A 25,807-nucleotide genomic window follows, 5' to 3' on the forward strand; every position below is an offset into this window, starting at 1 on the left:
AGTCCTGTGCGCTGTTTCCTTATTCATTCCTTGTGTTTCCGAGACTCCTGAGAAACAGTGCTGTCTGAATTTATCACACGAGAAATTCGACTTCAGTCTTTCTGTAGTGACAAGCTGCTGTATCATAACAGAGAGCTACAAGCTGAATGTCTTAAGAAAACAATATTTTTTCTTCCTTCAGACCTAATAAAAAGAGACGAGTTAGAACACACCGAGCTTAGAAAAATACACCGAGAGTGATTATAGTGATGTATAGGCAGTGCTTTGGTAGGGAATTAGCTTTTGTTAGCTCTCAGTCACTTCTGTACTTGACTTCTAAATCCTTAACCTACACCGAGCTCTTAAAAATGTATGTCTGTACAAAGATGCCTTAGACAGTGGAATCACGTGTATATATGAAATATGACATAATCGCATATATATGTGTATATGTGTATATGTTTTAGCATTGCAACCTTTAGATGTTTATGTCAATTTTTATTCTAACATGAATTGGTAGAGCAAGGCCTATATGCAGTCGAAGGAATGGTAGAGGGTTGGTGCACAATTTAATCTTAAACCAGGGTTTTCGTAATCAGCTCCTCACAATTATTGCAGTTTTTTCTCTCTGCTTCGCTTCAGCACATTAATTCAAAGAAACGTTTGTCTACTTGGGTGGAAGGCAACAGAGCTCACTTAGACTGTGATATTCAGACCTTTTTTTAATTGTGTAAACAGGGCCTTTCATCTGAGCTGTTGTTACTAATGACTTAACAGCTATGAAAACTAAACTCAACTAAACTGCATCTCTCGTTTTCTCAGAACCTATGAATAGCATCCTTTTTGCATCCTAAGCTTTCTGAGTTCTGAGGTTTTGTAAATCCTCTTCTGTCACGCCAAGACCGAAATATCAGTGTTGATCATCCCTGGTCAGAGATACTCTTCCTACCAACTTGTTTAGCACGTAATAGTATACATTTTCCTTTTCAGCTCCAGCGTTTGTTTTAGTAATGACCAGAGAATGAAGAAAACATGTGTAATGGTACCTCATATTGGCTTGTTCCATGTTGGCTCACTGGCTTAGTGATCTGTACTTTGGTCAAATTTCCTCCACGTTGCTCTGATCTGCTGGTGGAGGACATGTGGAATTCAGCTGAATGATGACTCGTGGTAGCCACCATTATTAATAACTCCTCTCCTGAACACATATCAAATAAAATAAAATACAGTTGCCCAGTTTTGGTTTGTCTGTGCTAGAGGCTGCTTAAGTTAATCCAAGCTTTTATACTCTGTTTTTCACATTCCCCTGAGGCAGAATCTGTAAGGCAACTCTAGAGTTTGCCAAAACATACAAAATGTTCTTCCCCACAGCAGTTATTTACTCTGATTAACTCAAATATTTCAAAAGCTAAAAGGAATTTCAGTTAATATAAAGGCATGGTGTCACCAGTGTGGCAGACTAGACAGGCAAAACCTATTGTGTCTGTATAGGCTGATGAATTGTGGCTCACAGAGGTTATGCTACAGTGCCATGGCTCTAAATGTGTGGCACATGCTAGTTTAAAGACACATTCATGTCAGCTGAGCGCCTCTAACTGTAGCATGAAGCTGAGAAACCCCTCGTTTTACTGTGCTAATGGATTGGCTGTGAGCCAGGAATCTTGCTGTATGGAGAAACAGTGCAGTAAAATGTCACCCAAGTCTGCAGGTCATTTTGTGGTTACTTGTTAGGAGTTCAGTGCAGCCACAGGAATGAAGATTTCACTCATTCATTTCAGAGTCCATTTGAGAGAGCTGTGTTCATGGAGGGTGCAAGTAATTCTACTTTAATTTGTCCCAGAATCTTTACTTACACATTAATGAGTTTAACACGTTTTTTCATATCTATTGTTAAACTCTGTTATGGTTTATAATGAAAGCACTGTTTACCCTTGACAGTCCGTTTGTTCAGCCCCACCATAAACTCATTAAATAAAAATATTATTTCCAGTCACCAGCCGACAATGGCATAACATCCTATCTGACCGCCTGATTTGTTATTTTGTGGTTGACATGGGAGCTCGTCTCATGTGAAGACTGTAGGCGCAGTTTGGGACTTGGCTGAGAAAGGCAGATGAACATTTGCTTAAAATGTCTTCACTGTGGTTAGGAAGCTGTGTGATCAGTGCCTCCCTGTAAAATAAATCTGGTTTGATCAATGAGAGACGGACTCTCGCTTTGCTTTCTGAAGCCAGACGTTATTCTTGAAGACGGAGGAATGTTCTTGTGAGCGACGACACCACACTATAATGTGGTTCTTTCCAGAAGCTGTCCTGCGCTAACAGCCAGGAGGTGCAAAGAGGCCTTCACAGGCCAAAAATAACAAAACAGACATCGAAATGAACCCAGAAAAGCCGTCTAGTCTGTGTTCCTAATGACTTTTCAGATACCATAAGGAGCAGATCCTCCAGGTGAGGATTGGTCATCACAGCCTGTTAATAAGTTTAATTCCTTTAACTGAAGTAGTTGCATGCTGCCCTCAATTTACAAAAGCTGTAGCCTACACAGCTGTAGCCTGAAATAAATCATCTTCTACAACCTCATAAAAGAGTTCATCGTGTAGCTAGACTTGTAGACATCCTTTGCAAAATCAAGATCTAGAGAACGAAAATACTGAGTTCACAAAGGTTTGTCATCACTTTCGTTGTCCCCACAGCTTATTGCTCAGAAAGCCCAGAATAATATTCTTGACATAATTCATTAGTCAGCTGTTGTGCTTTTGGTAGCTTTAGGTCTTTATTACAACTGTCTTTACACTATTGATCAACATGTCATAAATAATGTTATAGCACATTATACTGTAGCTATCTTGTGCAAATAACCATTGTGATAGTTCTAGTGGAGTGGTGTGGTTCAGGCTATTGTCAGGATGAGAGATTTGTTACTAACAAGTAATTACATTACTGTCTGTGTGCATTTACATATGCTACTCTATCAAGACCGCATCTGCAACCCCTAAGCTGAAGTGTTACTGTACTCGCACAACACAGTGATGTAAAATGCAGACAACAACTGCTCTTACAGTATTGTATTAAATTTGAAATGAACAACTAATGACCCTCATGATAACTTAATGATAACTCATGATAACTTAATTATTTTTGTGGTGCATTCACATGGATCTTAAAATGTCATGTGTCTTTTTTTTGGAAGAAAAGACACCAGACTGTAACCATGCTTGCTTGCGCTTTGGGTTCAGTCTAAACGCGACAGCCCTGAGTCGGTGAAAAATAAATTGTGAATCATGGTCTCTTTCTGTTTTAAGCAATAATAAACAATTGGATGCTCTGTTTTCAATTATCTATAGAAATATGTATAATTTTAACTTTAAGAAGTCATCTGTCAACTTCATGAGAAGAAAGTGTAACACTACAGGTATGAGAACAGTGGATGCATATATGTTATACAAAGTATATCAAATGAAGTTATTAAGTCTAAGTACATGAATGGAAATGCCCATGCATCATATCTTCTTCTTTGACCTTTTGAAGAAAGCTGTGTCTCTCCGTTGCTTTGCTGTGTCTTGTATAAGTAAGCCTTAGTGAAAAGTGCTGTTGACTTGAGAGCAGTTCAGCGGAGCTCCCAGGTGGCCAGCGTCCTCCAATGCACCCGAAGACGCCTGTGGCCATGGTGGTCACTGGTGTGGCCGTGTCAAGGATGGACTTAGACCTAGGAAAGCCTGCATGTCATGCAGCCTTTTTTACACAGAATTGCTTTGACACATAGGAGCTGTGCAGTGGGAGGCAAGGCAGGAAAATAATGTTGACCTTCACATTGCCTGGCATTAATCAGACATTATCAGTTCACTCTTTTGATACACAAAAGGCTGCATAAATGCCATTTAAGTCCTGGTGAGGAGGAAAGGGGGGTTGGTGATTGTGTGTTGCCGCCTCTCCTGTTGGCATCCCTCGTTCATTCCCTCCCAGTCAGCATCTTTCATCTCCCCTGCGCAGCTGAAGCACCCTGCGCAGCCTGTACTATGCCAAGCAGAGTTGTCAGAAAAGCACGCTTGAAATACAATCTCGTTTTCTCGTGTTACAGTCATTTTCTCATCTAAATCACTTGTCAGTTTTCAGTCTCACATACTGTAGATGAAAAACTTTGTAAGTTCAGTATTGAACTTCACAGTTTTTTTATTTGTATCAAATGAGCTACTGTACATTAACAGAGAGAGAATGCATTTAATTACCTAATAAGAATCAGCACTTGATGTAGAATACCTAAGTGCCTATTAATTCTGATTTTAGAGCAATTAAAAGGTGTGATTCAACAGACACTTGAAGATGACAGCAGTATTCATTTTGGCTGGGATTTAAAGATCCTGAGGAACAGCCCACAGTGTCCTACATTTACGTTTCTGAAAAAATCTGAAAAATGTTAAAACCTACAGAGTACAAAGATTAATTTCAAGGTGGATGTCATTTAAGAGTTTTGGAATTTACAGAATTTTAGTTTAAATAAACTTCATATGCGAGGCATATGTGATGATTTCAAGATGAACACATACTGTAGGTATTTTAAATCCCTCCCTAAAAATACAGAATAAACTGTACACAGATGTCTCTCACTGTTGATAATGTAAGTTTAGATGTCATTAATGGTTTAATTATGAAAGAAAGTAGAATAATGTATTACATCTGGTCCTAGAAATAAATAATAATTCTAATTAATTATTCCTTGCATTTACATTTCCCTTTTTATCCCAAAGACCCCATAATGCTTTACATATAGGAGGGGGCCCACAGTTTGTACCAGTGTGACAGAGCAGCCCTGTAACACAGCAGATCAGCTGACAGAATGAGAAATTACTACACTGATTGGGTAAAGGGAGGAATTTAGGGAGTCCAGACTATACAATTACAGAGTGGGCTTAGCCAGGATACTAGGGTAAACACCTCAACTCTTAATAACTGTTCCCTGGGATCATTAATGACCAAGTAGACAGGACCTTGTTTTAAAGTCTCATTCTTGGACAGCACATCCTACAGCACAGTGTCCCTGGTCACTATATCTGGGCACTGAATTGGAGATTGTGGTCCAGAGACAGCTGTGCTCACTTCTGGTCCATCAATAGCACTTACAGCAGTAACCCAGTACTGACCAGAGTTAGCCTGTCTCAGCTTTTGACATCTGATGAGATCAGGTGACATCTACCAAGATGAAGTGATCTTGTATCAAGATACAAGGTGTCAGCTGTAGAAAAGCACTGGAGCAAAGTGCCAAGTGTGGTGGCCTGACCCACTGCCTCTCAAGTCAGGAACGCTGGGTTTGATTCTAGTTTGGGAAGACTGTCTGTGTGCTGCCTGCTGTTCTCCCTGCATGTGTCCATTTGCATTTTCTCAGGCTGGGGTAGGGCTAGCTGCTCAGAATGAACTGGTCTGGGGGTATTGTAAGGGTAATTAATACTCTAAAGGGTTTTTCTCAGTGCAGTAGTGACTATTGGAGTACAAAAAACAGAACTAAATGAGCTCAGTCTGACCTTTCAGTTCTGACTAAATAAATAGTGTTTTTCCCATTTGAAGGAAAAGTTCAGATGGGAGGATCTGATATGACAAATGTTTTAGGGGAGTGGGGTTTGAATAATTGCACTTGACTTTTTGAACTACAAAACAGGATAGTTCAGAATGCACAAACAGATCAATCAGTTTATTTTAGACTGCATGATTTTTTCATCTCCTGGAAGTTTTGGGAAAAATAAATAAAAGAATGATGTGCATAAACAAAAGAGAGAAATGGTTTAGTGTTCTGCCAAAGTCAGATGAGCTGGTAGAAATGTCATACTCCATTCATTTTAGACACCAAAGTGGTGATCCTCTTGTGAGTCTAGTAAACATCTTGTAAGTCTTGTCAAATTTGGCAAGCTACCCTGGAAAAAAATGCTTCACATGACTTTTTTTTTTCCTTCAGCATCGAACTAACCTCTACTTGTTTCTTTGCAGCTCACATGCTGACGCAGATGCCCACCTAGATCTCAGTACGATATATAAATATATTTGTTGTATATTATTTGGGGAAAAAAGGTCAATTATACAGTAAGACCTCTTTTACTGGATCCTTTTTTCTATTTGTTGGAAAGAGACATGGTTGATAAATGAACCTCAGAATGTCAGTAAGCAGAGGATTCGGGAAGAGGTCAAATTCTAATGTTGCACTTCCATTCACTTACTGTGTATAAATATTCGCTGGCTGCGATTGTCTCTTGCACTTGGCATTGCTAAAACCTCACGTTTGTCACATTCGCTTTCTCCAAGCCAGTAGGGGAGTTCGTTTCTTACCTCTTCACAAACCAGAACCTCTTCAACCCCACTGTCTCCAAGGGGAGCAACTCTGTGCTCCAGCTGTGCAGTGTGCTCTCTCGTCCAGTTCTGCTGATGCCGTCGCCCTTCACTGGGACCCCGGAACCACTGCGGCCATGCACCCCCCTTCTACTTTCCTCACTTGGTCTTCTCTCTCAGAATCCACTACGCCGGCGGCCATATCTTACCTTCATTGTTTTGTTTCTTCCCTTTTCCTAGTCCTCCTTTTCACTGTGCCTGTCGTAGTCACCCAGTCACTCACTTCCTGTGATACTCACAGTGCCTTGGGGGTGCCAGTGTATAAGATCAGTCTGCACTTGGTCAGGGCTCTTCCAACTCAGCCTTCACCATCCCTGATGTCCATGTTCTGACTATAGCTCAAGTTGCCAAAACGACTGGTTTCCTCCCCCTAGATACACCCTCAACTCCTCAACACCGCCCATTGGCGTCCAACCAGTGCGGTGCTGGCCCTCAGCTCTTTCCCCTCAAGCTTGCACCTGTGATTGTAGCTTATATTTTATTTTGCTTTTGAGGGTATCTCAAGGAATCCATTCTCATCCATTGAGTTCTAACAAACTTCCACAAGTGATGACTTTCTACCGGTTTCTATCCTACTTCTGCATCAGTACAGTTCACTTCTGGCTGCTGTTCCAGGTTGCCATAATGCTTTTACACTGCCTATCACAGAGCTCCAATCTCAAGCAAGTTAGGCTTTGGTGGCTGTTCTGCCAGCCGTACAGCTTCTCATTCACTTCATTCTCTATCAGTGTTCCGAATATCCACATCTACTCAATTAAACAAAGCTAATGCCTAAATCATAAACGCCTAAAGTGCTTTTCATTCACTCCATGCTATAGCACACATTCTTCTATCAATTCCTGCAAAACTATGCATTAGAACTTGCACCAATATCTCTGTGTTTGTTGAACTCTGCACCAGTGTTTTAGGGACTATATTGGGGGTTGTGACAGCTCTGACATTTGGTAAAGGCAATTATTTGCTCAGCCATACAACTTAACGGAAAAGTATTAAGTGTCTAAATACTGATCTTTATACAGTATCTCTTTATTTTCGTTGGCTTCTTTCATTGTAATTAAAATTTGACCACATTACTGAAATGGGTTGAGTTAACAGACGTTCTGGAGGAGGTCAAATTGTAATCTTGCACTTAAGCTCTCCATACAGTACTTGCCAGCTGCTCATGACCCTGCACATCTTTTCTAGTCCCCGTCCTCCATCGTAACTGCAGCATCGCAGCTGCCTCTCTGGCTCATTCCTCCTAAGTGAGTGGGGTTGTGACAGCGCTGATGTTTAGCCAACACTGTCATTAATTGCATGAATTAAGTATGCTTGTAGTACATCCCTTTATATTTGTTGGCTCATTTTGGTGGTTTTAGAATTTTGCCAAATAACTGAACTATAATTATGTGAAAGATCTTTAGAAGTTTGGAAGTAGTTGCAGTGTGTTTAGACAAAAAAGAAAAAAAAAACAGAAACAAATAAATAGGCTGCCCAGTAGTTTCCTGTATCTCAATGGCTAAGTGAAGAAAAGGCTTACCTCATTTTGGTCACAGTTACTCCAGTCCAGCTCTTTGAGGGCCACAATCTAGAGAGTCTTTTTCTGTGACTTTAATTCATTATCTGCTTGAAACAAGAGGAGAGGAGTTAAATGCCATTAAGACACAGTGTCACCGCATGTCCTAGTTTATTCACCCTATGAGAAGACTTAGAACAGCACCAGGGATGGAGACTCCAGATATAAGTCCCATTCTCTGAGCTGAATTGCCTAAGGTGCCAGTGCTGGAGTGGGGACAGTGCCCAGAAGACTCCTCCTGCAGAGCATGATGAATGCTGCTCTTTATGTAGTTGTTCAAGTTGTGACAAGTCTTCCACAGCACTGTGGTTCCTACTGGGGCTCCTTCAAGGCTGCCCCACCCAGCAGCCCTCCTGAGAAACAGTGTGAGGTACAGAGACTGGCACTGCCCTCCTGAGAAGCAGGCTGTGCAGTGTGAGGTACAGAGACTGGCACTGCCCTCCTGAGAAGGAGCTGTGCAGTGTGAGGTACAGGGACTGGCACTGCCCTCCTGAGAAGGAGCTGTGCAGTGTGAGGTACAGGGACTGGCACTGCCCTCCTGAGAAGGAGCTGTGCAGTGTGAGGTACAGGGACTGGCACTGCCCTCCTGAGAAGCAGTCTGTGCAGTGTGAGGTACAGGGACTGGCACTGCCCTCCTGAGAAGCAGGCTGTGCAGTGTGAGGTACAGGGACTGGCACTGCTCTCCTGAGAAGGAGCTGTGCAGTGTGCAGTACAGGGAGTGCACCGTCTGTTCCTTAGCTGAAACACAGTGTAAATTCAAAGACTTCAATCTTTTGTCTGAATATGTATTCATTTTTTCAATACATTACTTAGATTCTGAAGCAACTCACCAAAGTATGTTAATAAAGAAAATATATCGAAATAATTGAATGTCACGTTTTGAAATGTATTTTGTCATTTCTGTATTTTTGCAGAACTGCTACAACTTCAATACTTCAGAATTACTGTGGCTTTTACTGTATACTGCAGAACTACTATAACTATAATACCGAAGAACTACTGTAGTACAGTATTTATACCCCAGACTTACTGTGGTTTTTATACTGCAAACCTAATGTAGATATTATAGTGCAGAACTGTTACAATTTTAATACATCAGAACTAGGTTTTATAATGGACCTGCTTGTCTCGTCCTCTGCTGAGTACCTCATGTGATTGGTGCATTTGTGCTGCTTGGTGTCTGCTTTGCGGCTCCCCATGCTGGTTGATGCCTTGGAAGACACAGAGGTGAAGGATCTGCAGAGCTGGGTCATTTCTGGGTCATTTCTTGGGTTCCAATACCTGGAACCCAAATCATGCAGCCCAAGTGACGTTTATCTGTCACCGTTGAAGCCCGGGGTACTTCCCATCAGTTAAAGACCATTCCAGCACATTCCCAGCTCCTCTCACATTTCTCAAGATTTTCTGTCTTCTGGCTTTCTCGGCACCTTTCACAGATGGGGTATCTTGTACGTGGTCAGCCATGCTTGCAATAAAATAAGCTACATGGACATGGCAGTGACATCATTCTTATTTTAACTATAATAATGACAAGTCTTGTGCTCTGCCTTGAATCCTTGATTTCTAACTAGAGTTGTTTAAACCTCTTTAATTTAAATCTTTTTAACATGCAGTGATTCAATTAATGACAATACATAATGAAAGCTTTGTGGACTGTTTTAAAAACTAATAATGTGGAAGAATGCCTAAGTGCTGGCAAAAGTATAGGCAGAGCATATTGGACAGTGATGAACAAGCATTTTTCTGGTTTATTTATCCAATAGCACTTACAGTACTTATTCAAGAGGGACTTATAAAAGTACATTTTTAAATTGCTATAACTTTTAATATACTGTATTGGTTGGTGCTTTATTGCTATTGTTTTTTTTAAAATGTTATCGCTTTAGAGTTAATGTATTTAAGACCAGTGGCACAGGTAATATTATTTATTATTCCACACTCAGGCCTTTCAGTGCCAAGATATGTATTCAGTCCTGCCTAGTTTAGGAATACTTCACACAGGGATAGATCTGCATATAGTGAACAAAACTGTGTGAAAGGAAGGAAAAATGCCCTGCACGTCAATTTGTCTCCCTGAGGCTGAGCCAGAAGCAAAGGCCAGCTGGTTGCAGTATTGGAAAAGGGCTCCACTCTTGGGATTGTAATGGTAGGGCGGTTCATGCCGATTATAAATCAGTTTTGAGCCTCCCAGCTCAGAAAATGACAAGGCCAGTCAACTCAGTTGCTACCTGCTGCCCTACAGCAGGGATGACTGGCTTTCTTGAAGACAAATGATCTATTTTTTTCCCCAGTTCTGTGTTCTGAGATAAAACAAGCTGTTTCTACTAAGACTGCTCATTCTGATATCACTGCTTCTGCCAGCACTTCACGGAGTTTAGGTTTTGAAGTGCTGTTTACATTAAACCATGCAATCCAGCAATCAAAGAAATAGAAGATTAGTTTAAAAACACTTTCAGCGTCTTGTGAAGTCATAATATTTTAACCAAAACATTTTTATCCGTTGTTCTGTTTGACATGCAGAGTCCACAGCCAAATCAATGGGCTGTAACAGTAGCTATTCTGATGGGCTCAAGCAGAGAGCAGCTTTGAACATGCACACCTCTGTTAATCTACAGCCGTGAATACTATCCTGGATAGAAGTGTAAAAACACATAAGACGAACATTGACAGGAAACACACAAAGCAAAGTTTCAGACCTCAAATGTCTCAGTGGCACTAACTACCAACCTGCAACCTGCGGAGGAGGAGCTGGGTATCAGGACTACAGTCACTGCAATTTTCAGAAAAGTAAAAACCATGTTTAAGAAGTGGATGGAGAACATTGGCCATCAATTCTGTATTCCATTGTGGTGAAGCCATGTGCCAACGGATTTGAAACGATGCTTTGCAAAACACAATGAGGGATAACAGAGCCCATTTTTGAGCACTATTTGCCCACTGCCTGTTTCTTACAGACTCAAAGTACTGGGAAATTTCAGTGACACAGCTTGAAATGAGTTCAGTGACCTCATCCGTGCCCTCCCACCCACTCCAAAATCCTTTCAATTTGCAGAAAGACTTAAGTGGACAAAACCCAGATGCCTTTTGCTTGTAGTTCAGTGAGAACAGACTGGGCATGCAAGGACCTGTCAGGCTGAGAGATGCACTTCAGGCACATTAACCCTTTGTCTACTGCAGGTCCATTTGTTAACTTAACTGTCTGGATTGTGTTATTCATTTTATAACACATTTTTTGTCATCAGGTCAACATGCTTTTTTTATTGACATGTGTAACTTTCCCCTTTCAGTTAGTCAGATGCAGCTGACTTATTTTCTACAGTTGCTTCAGAAATCATAAATGCAAACCTGATGCTTTGAGTGACGCAGCTTGGTTTCAGCTGTTCATTTGTGAACAAACACCAGGGAACTGTTAGTCCTCTGCAATGAAAACAACAGCGCGGAGCAGAAATGGCATGTAGAGGAGTTGTACTGTTGACTTCTTTCCTCCTTGGTATCATACGTAGACAGGCTCAGAGCTCCTCCTGCGAGTCAGAAACTTACCCTCTGTCCTCTGGATTCTCACATTTCTCTGTTAAGTCCAATCTGCTGCTTAAATGGTTTCATTTTGATTGTGACCAACAGTTGTTCATAATTATTTAACTCCAACTTTGGTACACAAAGTTCCTGGAAGAAATAAGAGACATACAGTCAGTTTTCTTTTTATTACAACATTCTTATCCGCTCTGTTTACTGGCAAACCAAAGAAAACAACATCAACAGTATAGCAATGACCAGTTCAGAGGCAGCTCTTCTGGATGCTGTAAAGGCAGAAAGCCAGTCATGCCCGTTGAGACAGCTGTGGAGCTAGAGGCTCAAGGCCAGGGGTCATGAAGACTTGGTGTGGGTCAGAATTAATTGCCAACTGGGCTGAAGAAGGGGACAATGATTGCAGTAAAGGACACAGAGATGCAAGTAAATGCAATAAATGAAGCCTTGTCTCCACACAGCATAAGTCCGGGGCAGACAGTCTATATGAAATGATGAGAAGGACTTTCAACACACTATTCTCTCAAGGAACAAGATGGTCTTAACACAGATCACAGATGGCATTTTATTGTTTTTTATAGTATTACATCAAATATTTATAGTATGTATATCCTATAATATATACACAATGTACTGTATACATACAGTAGTATATCAGGTGGGGAGCTGTGTCAGCATGCGTAGGCTGCAAAGGAACAAGTAATAGGTTTATTCCATGCTGAAAAAAAGAAGAGAGAAAAAACACAACGTTTCGGCCGTTTGACACCCGAAGAAGGCTCCACGGCCGAAACGTTGTGTTTTTTCTCTCTTCTTTTTTTCAGCATGGAATAAACCTATTACTTGTTCCTTTACAGTAGTATATATTATGTATGTACTATACATAAACAGCAAACATTTATAGAACACCAATAAAAGGAATGGGGTTCTTGTAAATCTCAGTGAAAACCTGCCAACAATGGAATACTTTAATACTGTACATTCTCCGAGACCTGGAATTATTATGCATTTTGTAAAGCGATACACCCATGTCATTACAACGTGCGCAGGACTACAACCAGGAGAAGCCCATTCTTCTCATCTAGTTAGCTAGCACTTGACTGATCCAAGGATCTCATCAAGCTGGTCTCTTGAAAGAAGCCAGTGTACCATCTTCAGCAACCTGATGGGCCAGTTTGTCCCAGTTTTTGAACATAAAGTTAAAAGAGTAGAATTTAAATCAAGGGGTGTTATGTTAAAATTGCATGGCACACTAGTGCCATGTACGACCCATTTAGTAAGTAAGACCCAAATAGTAAGACCCATTTAGAATATTGTGTACAGTTTTGATTACCTTGTTATAGAAAAGATATTGCTGCTCTGGAATCAGCCCAGAGAAGAACAGACACATTCCAGGGAATAATGAAATGAACTACACTGATGGGCTGAAGGAACTGAATCTCTGTAGTCCTGAAGAGATCAGACTGTGAGGGGACGGACCTGACCAAAGTATTTATAATCTAAAATATTGAAAGGAGTGAAATATCTTTTTTCAAAACTTGTTTTCTGCATAAACATCAAAGAATTTTTAGACGTTGCATCTTCGGGGACTGAGTGGCATCTCATATTAGAATTTATAGTTCATGTATCTTCAACATGCACATACTGTAGCCCTCTCCACCTGACGACAGATAAATAGTTTACACAGCTTTAAATATCTTCTGCTAGGTGTTTATTTGGCCTTGAATTTGTTTTGTTTTTTACCTTCCTTTGCTGCTTCTACATTATTTGCTAATCCACCTGTTTTGGCATGCTATGCAAACGTGACTAGTTTACTAACTACACCAGAATCTAGATCTTGATATCAAGAAGGAAGAGCAACGATCCTAGGACTGAGGTACTCTGCCTCACACATCAGCATCATTTTGAGTGTTTACCCCTATCTGAGCCCTCTGCTGCCTGTCCATTAATCAGTTATAAATCCAAACACCCACATTAAATAGTGAGGTAAGACCTACCTTTTCTAAGCCTATGGTATCTCCCCAGAAAATAAGATAATAAGATACAGATAATCTGTTAGTGTCATTCTGATTATGATTTAGATAACCTTACCTGTAACAGAAATAGGACTAACTGAGCTGTAATTACTTGGTTTGGTGTAGTGTAATGATCCTTTTTATGTTACAATTTATCGAATTTACAGTTGTACATTAGTGATTTTCCACTCCACGGGTGTTTCTCCTGTGCCACGTATACTCAGCTCACTCCATGTAGCTATTGCTGCTGTTGCTCCAGAGTGTGCATTCCTCTGCAGGACATGGGGTGGCACGGGGATTTCAGAGCCCACTGAGATGAAGCAGGAAGCTGGAAACCTTCAGAGACAAATGTCACTCTTTATTTCTGAAACAAGAAGCCTGAGAGAGCAAATGAGTTCGTGAGTCATATAAAATATAACAATTGTACATCCTTTGTTAGTGTCCACAAGGGAGGGTATTTTATAAGAGGCATTGCAAAAAAGTGTAGATTTGTCTAGGGTAGCGCAGCCTCTAATCAACAATTCTGTGTTTTAAAATACGGTCAAGCAAAGAATTCTGTCTACGTCACTGTGAAAGGCTGTCCGGTAATCAAAAAGACCAGGGCTGATCAGGGTTTCAACATGTGGCTGATTTTAGCACCATGAACAGTAAAGTCCTCCATCTCCTCCCAGGCTCTGCACTGTAAAGTGGGACCAGACTTGTCCTCGGATGAGCTTTTAGTTGAGTACCTCCGTCTGCAGTGAGCTCTGTCCTGGGAGGACCGCTGTCCTGGTTGAGCGAGCTGTCAGAAACAAGCACAGACGCCACCGGGCAGGCGGACAGGAGCGCCGTGACTGTGCGCGTGGGACACCGTTCCTAACGTGCTGGCGGCTGGGAGGAGCCTGAAAATCACAAGATACACAGGAGAGATGATAACGAAGGTCTGCTGTGTCTACAGAACGACGTGCAGGTGCCGATGTCAGCGACAGCTATCAGGTCTTCAAATTCCTTTGACATCATCCCCCAAGCGGATGTCTTCAAAATGAACAGTGAAACATGAAGCCGAGAATGCACGTCGAAACTTGGCATTTAAGTGGATTTAAAACTGAGAACAGGAGGTACAGGAGTACCGAACCAGCTACCCATCAGTAGTATAGAAATCCTAGTAGATGCGATACAGTATATGGAGCAAGACTACAGAGAAGCAGTTAATTTTCAGTTACACATCAACAATAACTTAGGAATAACACAAAGAAAAAATACAATATTTGTATTGTTCATTAGAATACTTCTTGAACTGTGTAAGAAATGATTGGTGACGAACTATCTGGAAAATGTGTTTGGCTCCAGTCTCTGCCATTGCTTTCCAGCTGCCTAATGGATGCTGATTAGGCAGAGCAAATGAGGAATTAATGGGAGGATATTTGTGATGTAGGAGGTTGAATTGACTGCCCCAGGAGTCCGATCCAACGCCTGGAGTTTGACACATTTTTGTTATGTTAATGTAGCCCCCATCAAAGAAAATTATGCAGATGAAGAGCCTGTAGCATCACGCAATAAAGCAGTAATTTGATGAAGCTATTTCTGTGTTATGCATCCCGACTTTAATAATATTGTTTAGAAAACTAAGCATGGTATAGATGTGCTACATCTGGTACTACTTCACTCTTCGGCTGTGTGTGAGACTATGGTTTCCAGTTACAGTGCAGGCCCAAGAACTGTCACCACTTAGATTCGTTCTTTGGCTGTAATTGTTTCTCTCCTTGTTCAGCTTTTATTTAGACTCTGGAAACTTTTTTTCCTTGTCTTCGTGCATGTACAGTAGGTCTTATCAAAATATAACAGTTTAACGAAGGTTAGAATTATTTGCAGAATAAACTTGTATTCACAGCTGAAAGCAGGTGCTTGGGAAAGACAGGTAGAGGAACATTCTGTGTGTGAGCAGTATCCCATCCTGACGCCTGCAACAACCCGTAAGAAGTACGTTTGTGTCCACCAAGACAGGGAACCTAGAGCAGACGTGTGTATCATTAGCACAGCTGCATGTGTCTGTCTTACCACCGACTCCAAAGGCTGGGCGGACTGCGAGTGTGCAGGGAAGAATCAGGCAATTGAATTAAAATTAATTGTTAAAACCTTGCGACTGCACTACAGGGGCTAAAAGCAGGCAGAGAGTGTAGGACCTGCAGAAATGAGGTTGCTGGTGGGTGAGGAGGCTGTCCATCACAGTACCAGTGCTGCTGCTGTGCTCAGAGCTCCCCCCAGCACCAATCCCTCTGTGTGCTAGGAGTGCCTCCGGGTTCATGTCTCTCTAAGATCCCAGCTAATTCCACTCACTTTTCGCATAAGGAGCATGTTTTGCCAGTACTGTGCATCATTTCATTAATCTCCTCACTTCTGTTTCTTCACACTTTTACATACATGGGCAGCAGTCTCACAGGTTCAGTGTGTGTAAATTTGAACCTTTAAAATCTAGATGTGTGTTTGCATTGGTTGTGTGAGGAGATACTTTTCAGTGTGGTTTGTCAACGTGGTGCTTCAATATTATTATTATACAATATAATACATATTATACAATAATATTTATTCACTACGCAACGATTATCATTAGTTTTGATTGATAGAAGACATGTCTAATTGCATTGGAGCCATTTGTGGATGAGGCCTTAGAAAGGGTTTTAGAAAGTCACGGATCGAAGAATCCAGTTACTTCACCTTCACGCTGAATTCACCTGCTCCTCCTCTACAATTTTGTGAAAATGTTATTTATTGAAAAAAAATGGATAGCGTGAATCAGCATGTTGGGTCAGCGCTGCCAGTAACTTGGGGAAGATTTAAAGACTTGAATTAAATCATCTGGTAAAGCTGTCTGAAGACTGAGGGCATACAGTTCTTTACCTCACCTGGCTGTGCCTCTCTCCCAAGCTCCTTTTGTATTGTGCTGACCAAATTGTACACAATATGCTAAATGAGGGTTTTCCCAATTACTTGTTCTTAATTAATCATTTCAATATGTACGGTAGCTGCATTGATATACATTGTCACTCTTATTTCAAAGCATTTGCTGGCCTTTTCACATACAGTATCAGTTCAGTCTAGATGAGGTTCAGTATGAATCAACAAAATTCTTAGAGCAAGCTGAAGCTCTAAACTGTAAGTTGTGCTGCTGCAGCATTATCTGTATCAAGTCCAAAAAACGTGCCAGAGTATGAGTTTTTTAATTGAAGTACCATACATGCAGTTTGTGCTTCAGCATTTGAACAAGGTATATCATAGTGGCACTGAGGTTATCACTGCTGCCTTACGGCTTTTGGGTTCTGGGTTCAATTCCAGACCGGATCATCTTCTGCATGTGGAGTTTGCATGTTAACTTCCGTATTTGCAGGAGTTTCCTACAGGCGATTCTAATTTCGTCCACCTTCTGAGAACAAGCTGGGTAATTGGAAACTCCAAATTCCCCGAGTGTGTTCTGTGATAGACTGGTGGCCTGGCCATGGTGTCATCCCTTCTTGTACTCTGTGATTCTGGGACAGCATTTGGCTGACTGCATCCCTCACCAGGAATAAGTGGTTTTTTGACAACGAATAGGTGCATGATAAAACCTTGCTTTAGCAATGTAAGAGGCATTGCTAGCGTAGAGCTACTTCAGTGTGTTGCTTCAATTTGCCGAAAAGAGTAGGCTTGGAATTCTGTGATCCAGAATCTTGTTTATTTGCATAATAACTATTCTCTGCTGGAGCTTGAAGAAGGTTAAAAATGCAAAGGCCAGGTTTTAGCGAGTCATTAGGCAGGACATGGTTGATAACGGATCGATGCACGTGTCTACTCTGTGAGTCTTTGCTCTTCATTCGTGGGGAGGCAGCTGTGTTCCTGCTGTAGTAACGCGGGGCTCTGCCCGTCCCCCTGTGCCTCTTCCTTTCAGAAACCTGCGCTGTCAACAACGGCGGCTGTGACCGGACCTGCAAAGACACAGCCACTGGAGTGCGATGCAGTTGTCCGGTAGGGTTCACCCTGCAGCCTGATGGGAAGACGTGCAAAGGTCAGTCTGTGTCTGTGTTTGCTCTGCAGCGGCTTGGCCGCCCCCCTCCTTCCTCCCCCGCCGCTGCCACTGCCCCCCGAAATGCTGGAGTGGCGGGAGAAAAATCAGGAAAAACACTCCCGTTTTTTGTCAGCTTTTGTTCATGCCAACGAAACCTGTTGTTTAAACACACTGCCCACTCCGGCTCTGTAAGCCGACGTTCAGTCCCAGCTGGGCGGTTGTGTTGGGCTTCCAGTGTCTTGGCTATAAATCTCTGTTGAAAGGGTTGTGGTCACAGTGTTGTGAAGCAACAGTACAGCAGCTAGTGTTCCTGCACAGAGCAGTGGTTTGTGCTGTCTCTCCTGGTTATATTGGTCTTCTCCCTGAGGTTATTCTCTTGTACCACCGCTCTCCCTGAATTACACAGAGTGTGAATGGGGCCAGAGAGCTTGACTTAATTTGTTTTTAGTTTCTGCTGTGTTTAGCTGTGTTTTAAATTGGGATAGTGGCTTTTCAACTTGAAGACATGTTTATTGTCTTTTCCGACGCTAAAACACGTCATTTTCTCCTACCTTTTTTATTAGAAATGTCAAAGTCATTTGGTAGCTTTATTGCTAGAGCAGAAAATTCTGGTTACTCGACTGTTTTTTTTTAAACATGCAACATTGGTCTTTTAGTTATTTTTGAAATGTGCAAACTTTTTTTTTCTAAGAATTCCATTTCGAACTTTTACTTTACTTCAGACTTTTAAAAGTAACAATATTAGAAGTTATTATATACCTGTATTAAATAGCTTAATAGTTCATAGCATATTAGCTTTTGAGCTCCTTGAGTAAATGCAGCAATACCATGTGTATTCAACTGCATTACTGTATATTATATGTTATACTGTATATAATATATAGGAACAAGTAATAGGTTTACTTGGAACGAGTAATAGGTTTATTCCCTGCTGAAAAGAGAAGAAAGAAAACACAACATTTCGGCCATGGAGCCTTCTTCAGGTGTGAAGGTGCAACTATAATATATATATTTAGTTGCTATTACTGTATATTATAAACCCACTCTGAGTGTGTCGAATGGTGAATGAATACCAGTCTCTATGGACTGTCTGCACTGCTTCTGCCCTCTGTGTGAGATTAACCAGCCTGAGGTGAAGACTCCAGTGCAGACCTTCTTAAGAGCTCCATGACCTCCCCCTCCAAGACATGGCGGAAGACTGGGGGAGTAAATGAGCACTGTTATATTTTCTGAATTCCTCAGGACTGTGAGGTGTGCTTAAGACATTTGTGATCCATCCATGTTATAATCCTTCAAAACAGTTAAAGTGCTTTCATCGAAAGGTTTTACTTTCACTCTTTGGAGTATCATCAGGAGATTTCATTTTGTTGAAGGTTTGTGTCTCCTGGTCTTAATACCAGTGAATGCTTTACTGGGTTCCAGAGACTGGTTAGAATAGTGCACTCCCAGGTGTGAGTTCCCGGTCCTGCCCACCTGCTGAAAAGAGTGCAGTCTGTGGGTCCGAAGAAGGGGATCCCCTGGGCGCCCCGAGCTGGAACATAGTGTAACCGAGGAGGTAGTTTCCCGAAGGGGCAGTTAGAGAGTGTCTGGGGGCTATGTGGCTCAGTCTGAAAGCCTGTGTCTCAGCTCCGTGCCAGCACACATAGCTGTATCGGGCTGTTTCATCACCATGGTCACAGCAGGCCGTCCTCAGTCTCAACCTCGGTTTTTTAGTCTCGGAGAGAATTTTGCATGTATGTGTTTAAATACTGGAGGTGCTCCTCTGGATCTACAAAGAGACGTATGAGCAAACTTTAAGCTGTTTGAACAGTGGGGCCAGGCTGGAGCCCCTTGTGTAAGAAGAATGCCATCTTGCTGTAGCTTGGAGTATTGTCCTTTTAGGTATTATTGGCTTCTGTCTGTTTCTGTGCTTTCATGACAGGCTTTACAATATTTATCAGAGAACGGAAGTTAGATCTTTTCGTTGTTGCAACAGAAACAGTTTAAAATAATGACAACATGAGCTTTTTTTGCATTCAGGGAATATGTTTAGGAAATAGCCAGGGTCCACTTCTATCCTTTGTCTTCCTGCTTATCTCTTTTGTTCTCAGATTAACACCTAACCTGTCAGTACAAAGGATTCTCTTTTTCAAGGTTGCAGAAAATACTTCAGTCAAGACATTAGTCTACTGGACTTCTGTTTAAAGCTTTGGTGTGTTTTTGAATCTAATTATTTTCACAGAGAAATGGTTCTCTTAACCTCAATCGATTGAATAAAATATCAAGCTCATAAAGCCAGTGTTGACCCCTCTAGGAAACAAATACTTCTTTCATACTGTTTTAGAACATGCATGGGGGGTGTGAGGACCAAATCTTTTTTTCTAAGAGGCTGTTAGAACATAAGAGCGCAAAATAACTGTAAACAGAAGATTCCACAGGCGAGAAGGCAACACAGCCCATCCGGGCCTCTTTGGTCGTTAGTAGTTAATTAATCTAAGGATCCCATCCAGTAGTTTCCAGTATGCATTAACCACAGGAGCTTCAACCGAACATCTGTGTGGCTTGTTCTCAACTCCCACAGCCCTTTCGAAGCCGGGAGTTTAAGTTATCAGTCTTCACAAGTGTGTTTTTCTCAGAGCCTTTGATGTCTTGTGGGAGTATAACTACCAAACCAGCATCGTTCACAGTGGAAACATACTCTCACTTCACTGTTAGTCCGGTTTTCCCTCAGCTCATGGCATTCATTCATGGGCGATTAGCTAGAAAACTTCTAAAAACTAAAACTACTTAAGTGTAATAATTCTAACCCAGCTTTCTCCATAATGCAACTGATCATTGTTCTCAACTTGGTAGTTTCATAAACCAAAATGTTCAAAGACAGATCTATTAGAGATGTTTATAAACTTTTGAAACTCCACTTCCCTACCTAGTAAATGTATTCTTTCCCCTTAAATTGTGTTGTTATCATTTAGATAAAAATGATTTTTCACAGCCGGGAAATATGTATTGGTGTGTATTGGTGGTGTTGTTGAACCCTTCGGTTCAAAGTTAATAACAAATGAATTCAAACTTCACATCTTATTTCCTGCAACAGGATTTTCACTTGTTGGGTGGATGAAGACAACTGAACATCCGATTCATGTATTTCGCTGGTCTGGTATTGATTAATTGTTCACGTCTGAGGTTGCATTTATGGTTTTCAATCTCTTCACTCTGTCTCAGTGTTCAAACCTTCCCCTGAGTCCAGCTATTTGAACCTATTTGAACATTTCTGCTCTGCTTTGGGTTGTGTCTAAAAGAGGCTGGCCTTTTAAAAGGTGGTGGTGAGGGGAGGGGGTGTGGCAGGAATTTTGTTGACAAAGAAAAAAAGTGTTGGGGAGAGGATGCACAGACCATCACACCCGTCAGGCTGTCCCCCACAGCACGCCCATGTAATTTCACTGGGTTTTGCCAGTGGGCTTAATAAATTGTGCTTGATGTTAGTCATCTCTGAGGAAAGACAAGTCATTTATCAAAAAAGCAAAGAAAAACATTCACCCCCCTAACCCAGGAATACATCTTCAAAGACCCCCACCTGCCCTCTTCACAGAACCTGTCATTTGGTTTAAACCTGTATCCACAGCAGCAGGACGCTTGTCAGCCTTGTCTTAGGAAGGGCAGGAGGCAGACTGGAAGGAGCAAAAATACTGTGTGACTCTGAATTGACTGGAATGAAGCTGCCAGATTATGCTGTAGAGGAAGATTTCTGACATGCATGCAAATGAAAAGCGTTTAGTTTTTTACTGTTCTACTCATTTTTCATTTGTGGGTCAGCACTAATTTTCTTATGTCTTGAAATTTCATATCATAAACTACATTCTCAGTTTTCATGACAGCAGATTAAAAGCAGATAGTGTTCTGCATGCACTACTGTGCCGGACTGTTTTGGACTCAGCATGTTTTCACTCAAGTGTTCTCCTTAAATTTTATCCTTGTTGTTTTAAAATGATTTTGTTTATCTGTAATACAAAATGAAGAATTGCTTTGTGGATGTGCAGAGAGAGATAAATTATGTTAGCGATGAGGAAAACCTGACAATACTTACTTATGTTACAAGAGTAGAAAGTGCCCGTAAATGTTTTCAGTAAATTACTGATGCTCAAAAAACACATCTATTATTATTCAGAGAGTCTATGGGGGTGGAGACTCAGTGTCTGTAGAGCTCTGGGGGAGGAGACTTAGTGTCTGCAAAGCTCTGGGAGTGGAGACAGTGTCTGTGAAGCTCTTGGGGTGGAGACTCAGTGTCTGTGGAGCTCTGGGGGTGGAGACTCAGAGTGTCTGTGGAGCTCTTGGGGTGGAGACTCAGTGTCTTTGGAGCTCTGGGAGCGGAGACTTAGTGTCTGCGAAGCTCTGGGGGTGGAGACTTAGTGTCTGTAGAGCTCTGGGAGTGGAGACAGTGTTTGAAGCTCTGGGAGTGGAGACAGTGTCTGTGGAGCTCTTGGGTGGAGACTCAGTGTCTTTGGAGCTCTGGGAGCGGAGACTTAGTGTCTTTGGAGCTCTGGGAGTGGAAACTCAGTGTCTGCGAAGCTCTGAGGGCAGAGACTTAGTGTCTGTGGAGCTCTGGGAGTGGAAACTCAGTGTCTGAGAAGCTCTGGGGGCGGAGACTTAGTGTCTGTGGAGCTCTGGGAGTGGAGACAGTGTCTGTGAAGCTCTGGGGGTGGAGACTCAGTGTCTTTGGAGCTCTGGGGGCTGAGACTTCGTGTCTGCAAAGCTCTGGGGGTGGAGACTTAGTGTCTGTGGAGCTCTGGGAGTGGAAACTCAGTGTCTGTGGAGCTCTGGGAGAGGAGACTGAGAGATTTCTGGTGATAGCTGGAAGAAATATATTATGACAATCTGATCGGATATCTTGAGAAACAGCTTAAACTGTGCTGCCCTAACCCATTATCACTACTGACATAATTTCGAAAAATGATAAATACCACACATGAACCTTTTCACTTTCGTATTTCTCTTTTTCATCCTCTTCCATCCTCCTGGGCATGGAGCTGCGAGGTGGGGAGCAGTGAGATAATAAGTCAGGTATTGAGGTGCCGAGCCATGTAGAGCCTTATAGGTGAGCATGAGGATTTTGAAGTCGATATGAAACCTGACGGGAAGCCAGTGCAGGGACTCCAGGACAGGAGTAATGTGATCTTTGCATGCAATCTGGTCAGGATTCTGGCTGCTGAGTTCTGAACATATTGAAGTTTGTTCAGTGTGGGTTTAAATACCCCAGTTAGTAGGGTGTTGCGGTAATCAATTCTAGGTAAGACAAATGTATTGAAAAGCTTTTCAGCTACAGTCAGAGACAACATACAGTAGGACATAGTCTGGTGATATTTCTGAGATTGAAGAATGATGTTTTTACAATATTGTGTACATGTGTGTCAAATCTCAAGCCTGGATCAAATATCACCCCCAAATTATCCAGTTTGGCACTTCAAGTACAGTGACATTCACAGATAGAGTTACAGCATTGGTTATACTGTACATAGGTGATGGGGCATACTGAGAAGCACGGCTTCAGTCTTGTCACAGTTTAAATGAAGGAAATTTTGGTTCAAAGATGCAATTTGAGAGTGCACAGGCACTTCAGTGTCAGGTTTGGTATGGACGTGCATTTGAGTGTCATCAGCATAGAACTGATCATTTAGACCTTCTGATGCTGAGTAGTAGGGCGCCCAGTATAGAGCCTTGATATTTCTGGTTCTTGTGAACATACTGGAGATGTAAGTTAATAAAAACCACTGACCCATAAAGTTAATACAATGGCAGTTCTTACAGTAGTGGGATAGTCACTAGCAGTAATGTTATACTTCTCATCTTATTTAATGTACTGTACAACACTGAAATAGTAGCGTAACATTTATACCATTAGATTTCTGCATTCATAAAGCTAAATATGAAGTATTTAGTCATGTTTATATCAAAATGTTTGATTAATGCTTTTCTGTGAGCTCAAACTTCGCTACACTTCAAATAACAGACAGTTTAATAAAGGGTTAGAAAAATACCTTTTATTGCAGGTTTCACATGCAGACTTGGGGAAAAGGAACTGATTCTGAAATGTTTCCAGATGTATGCTTAGAAGGAACATCTGCACTCATGTTCCATGGAGATAAATTATGTCTCCCTCCATTTCCTCAGAAAGGCTGTCCAGTGTTGTGGAAAACCAGCACTGGCACCAGGGGCAGGTTAATACTGGTTTGCATTCCACTTAGCAAGGACAAAGCTGAGGAAAAACACCTATTTCAGAATCTAGAGGGTGAGACTTGATGAACACGCCATTTGTTATCGAAACGTGTCCAAGTCTGGAGCAGTGAGCTGCTATTTCTTCTTGTTATCTAAAGGTGTAGTTCTTGTTCATACTTTTGTTTTGCTTGAGTGTATTCATTACACGGCTTGTACAGTACTTGTGTTTGTGTGTGTATGCAAGTGCGTTTGAAAGTGTGTCTGATTGTGTATGTGTGAGTGAGTACAATGCATGTGTGTTTTTGTGAGTGAGTGTGAGAGTATGTTTGTGTGTGTGTGCTGCTTTTTTTAGATTATTTCCTGCTCGCGAAAAGGTGCTTTTGCAAAAGCAAATGGAAGGAAACAGTAAAGGGAAGCTTCTCAGTCTTTTTTTAAACAAAAACAACAAAAAAAAGAAAACCTTTCATGGCTGCCGTTATTTGATGATTTTGAATTGATTCAGATTCTTAAAATTTTGAGAGCACTTTGTTAGAAGTCGATTCTCTGGGTGGAATACGCTTTCAGTCATCTTATGTTGAGTTAAAACCCTTCCTGGCAACAGCTTGACTTTATTCAAAATAATGTGCCCTATTCTTAAAATAAGAAAAGAACTGAAGTTAATTCTTAGAAAGTACTTGGCAACTCCAACATTTTGAGAATTGAACAACTGACAAGTTAATAATAATAATAATAATAATAATAATAATAATAATAATAATTACTTACACTTATATAGTGCTTTTCTGGACGCTCCACTCAAAGCTCTTTACAGGTAATGGGGATCCCCTCCACCACCACCAGTGTGCAGCCCCACCTGGATGATGTGATGGCAGCCGCAGTGCACCAGTACTCTCCCCACACACCAGCTCTCAGTGTGGAGGAGAGCAGAGTGATGAAGCCAGTTCAGAGATGGGGATTATTAGGAGGCCATGACTGGTAAAGGCCAATGGGAAATTTGGCCAGGACGCCAGGGTTACACCCCTACTCTTTTCGATTTTTAATAATGAGCCGTAATTTATCTTGCATTATGTGAATCAACACTTTTATTTAAAATGGCTTACTACAGTTACCTATGTGGCAATACATTTAAAAACGAGTCCAGGAGTCACTTTGTTACACAGACAGTTATTGGAGTTTGGAACACACTGCCCAGCCAGGTTGTCAAAGTCCAAACTTTGGCTTCTTTTCAAGGAACCGCTGGATGACACATTGACGAAAATGGCACAAACATCTACACTACTGTGATTGCCTTGGTACTACGAAGAGAGAGATGCCCCTATTTTTTCCTGGCAGATCCGTAACGCAGGTCCTGTAATTAGAAACATCATGGGGAGTCTCTGTGGCCCTTCCATTAAACCATAATGTTTAAGAGGCAACTCACAGAGCACAAGTTTCATGATATCACAGTAACACATACTGTACTGTATATTAGCATCAATAAATTTATTTTACAAAACAGACAATTGACAACCCACCTGGGCATACTGTATATCCCATCCCAATCCACTGCTGTGACAGAGGACAACCAAGAAAACCATGCCACTCTTCCACCTTGAACCACAGCCACAGGCAGCTGGTGATGTGAAACTGGGGCATTTATAAAGGTTTCCAAATCTCTGCTATCCGCACATAAGCTCAGTATTCATACTGGTTCAACATACTGTCTTTTTTACCTCTCTATGAGGTCTCTGTGTAGTTTGAAAAAGTAAGGTACAGAGATCGGACTCATGTGTGACTGTGGTATGGTATACCATAATGCAGGACTCACAGCATTCACCTGGTAAATCGCATTGGGTTTACCTGAGCTGACATCTGGGTCACAACTAACACTGATGAACCTTCCGGACACACATCACAAAACATGCCCTCCCTTGGCTCCTGGAAAAGGTAAATTCCCTTTTATACCTCTAAGATTTATTTCCTTGGGAGAAACAGAGCTTAACATTCTTGTTAAGCATATTTCATTTCACTCTCAATGTTGCATTATTAAAATATCAACATGTATTAATTTGGGATGTACTGTACATTTAAAATGAACAGGAATGAGGTATATTTTACTTGTCTCCGTGTTTAGTGATGGTATACGATGATGTACTGCCTCAATGGTTTTAATAAT

General features: G+C 41.5%; 1 protein-coding gene across 2 annotated transcripts in view; it reads left to right on the forward strand.

Moving 5' to 3' along the window:
* Positions 1-25,807, forward strand: part of scube1 (signal peptide, CUB domain, EGF-like 1) — a 142,504-nt gene that overhangs the window by 79,308 nt on the left and 37,389 nt on the right. For both annotated transcript variants that reach the window (XM_088923153.1, XM_088923154.1), the window contains one exon: positions 17,347-17,463. In XM_088923153.1, the coding sequence (XP_088779279.1) occupies positions 17,347-17,463 (117 nt within the window). The remainder of the gene's footprint in view (positions 1-17,346; positions 17,464-25,807) is intronic.

The sequence above is a fragment of the Atractosteus spatula genome, chromosome 8 (genome assembly GCF_055471065.1).
Source record: "Atractosteus spatula isolate fAtrSpa1 chromosome 8, fAtrSpa1.hap1, whole genome shotgun sequence".
NCBI classification, from domain to species: Eukaryota; Metazoa; Chordata; class Actinopteri; order Semionotiformes; family Lepisosteidae; genus Atractosteus; species Atractosteus spatula.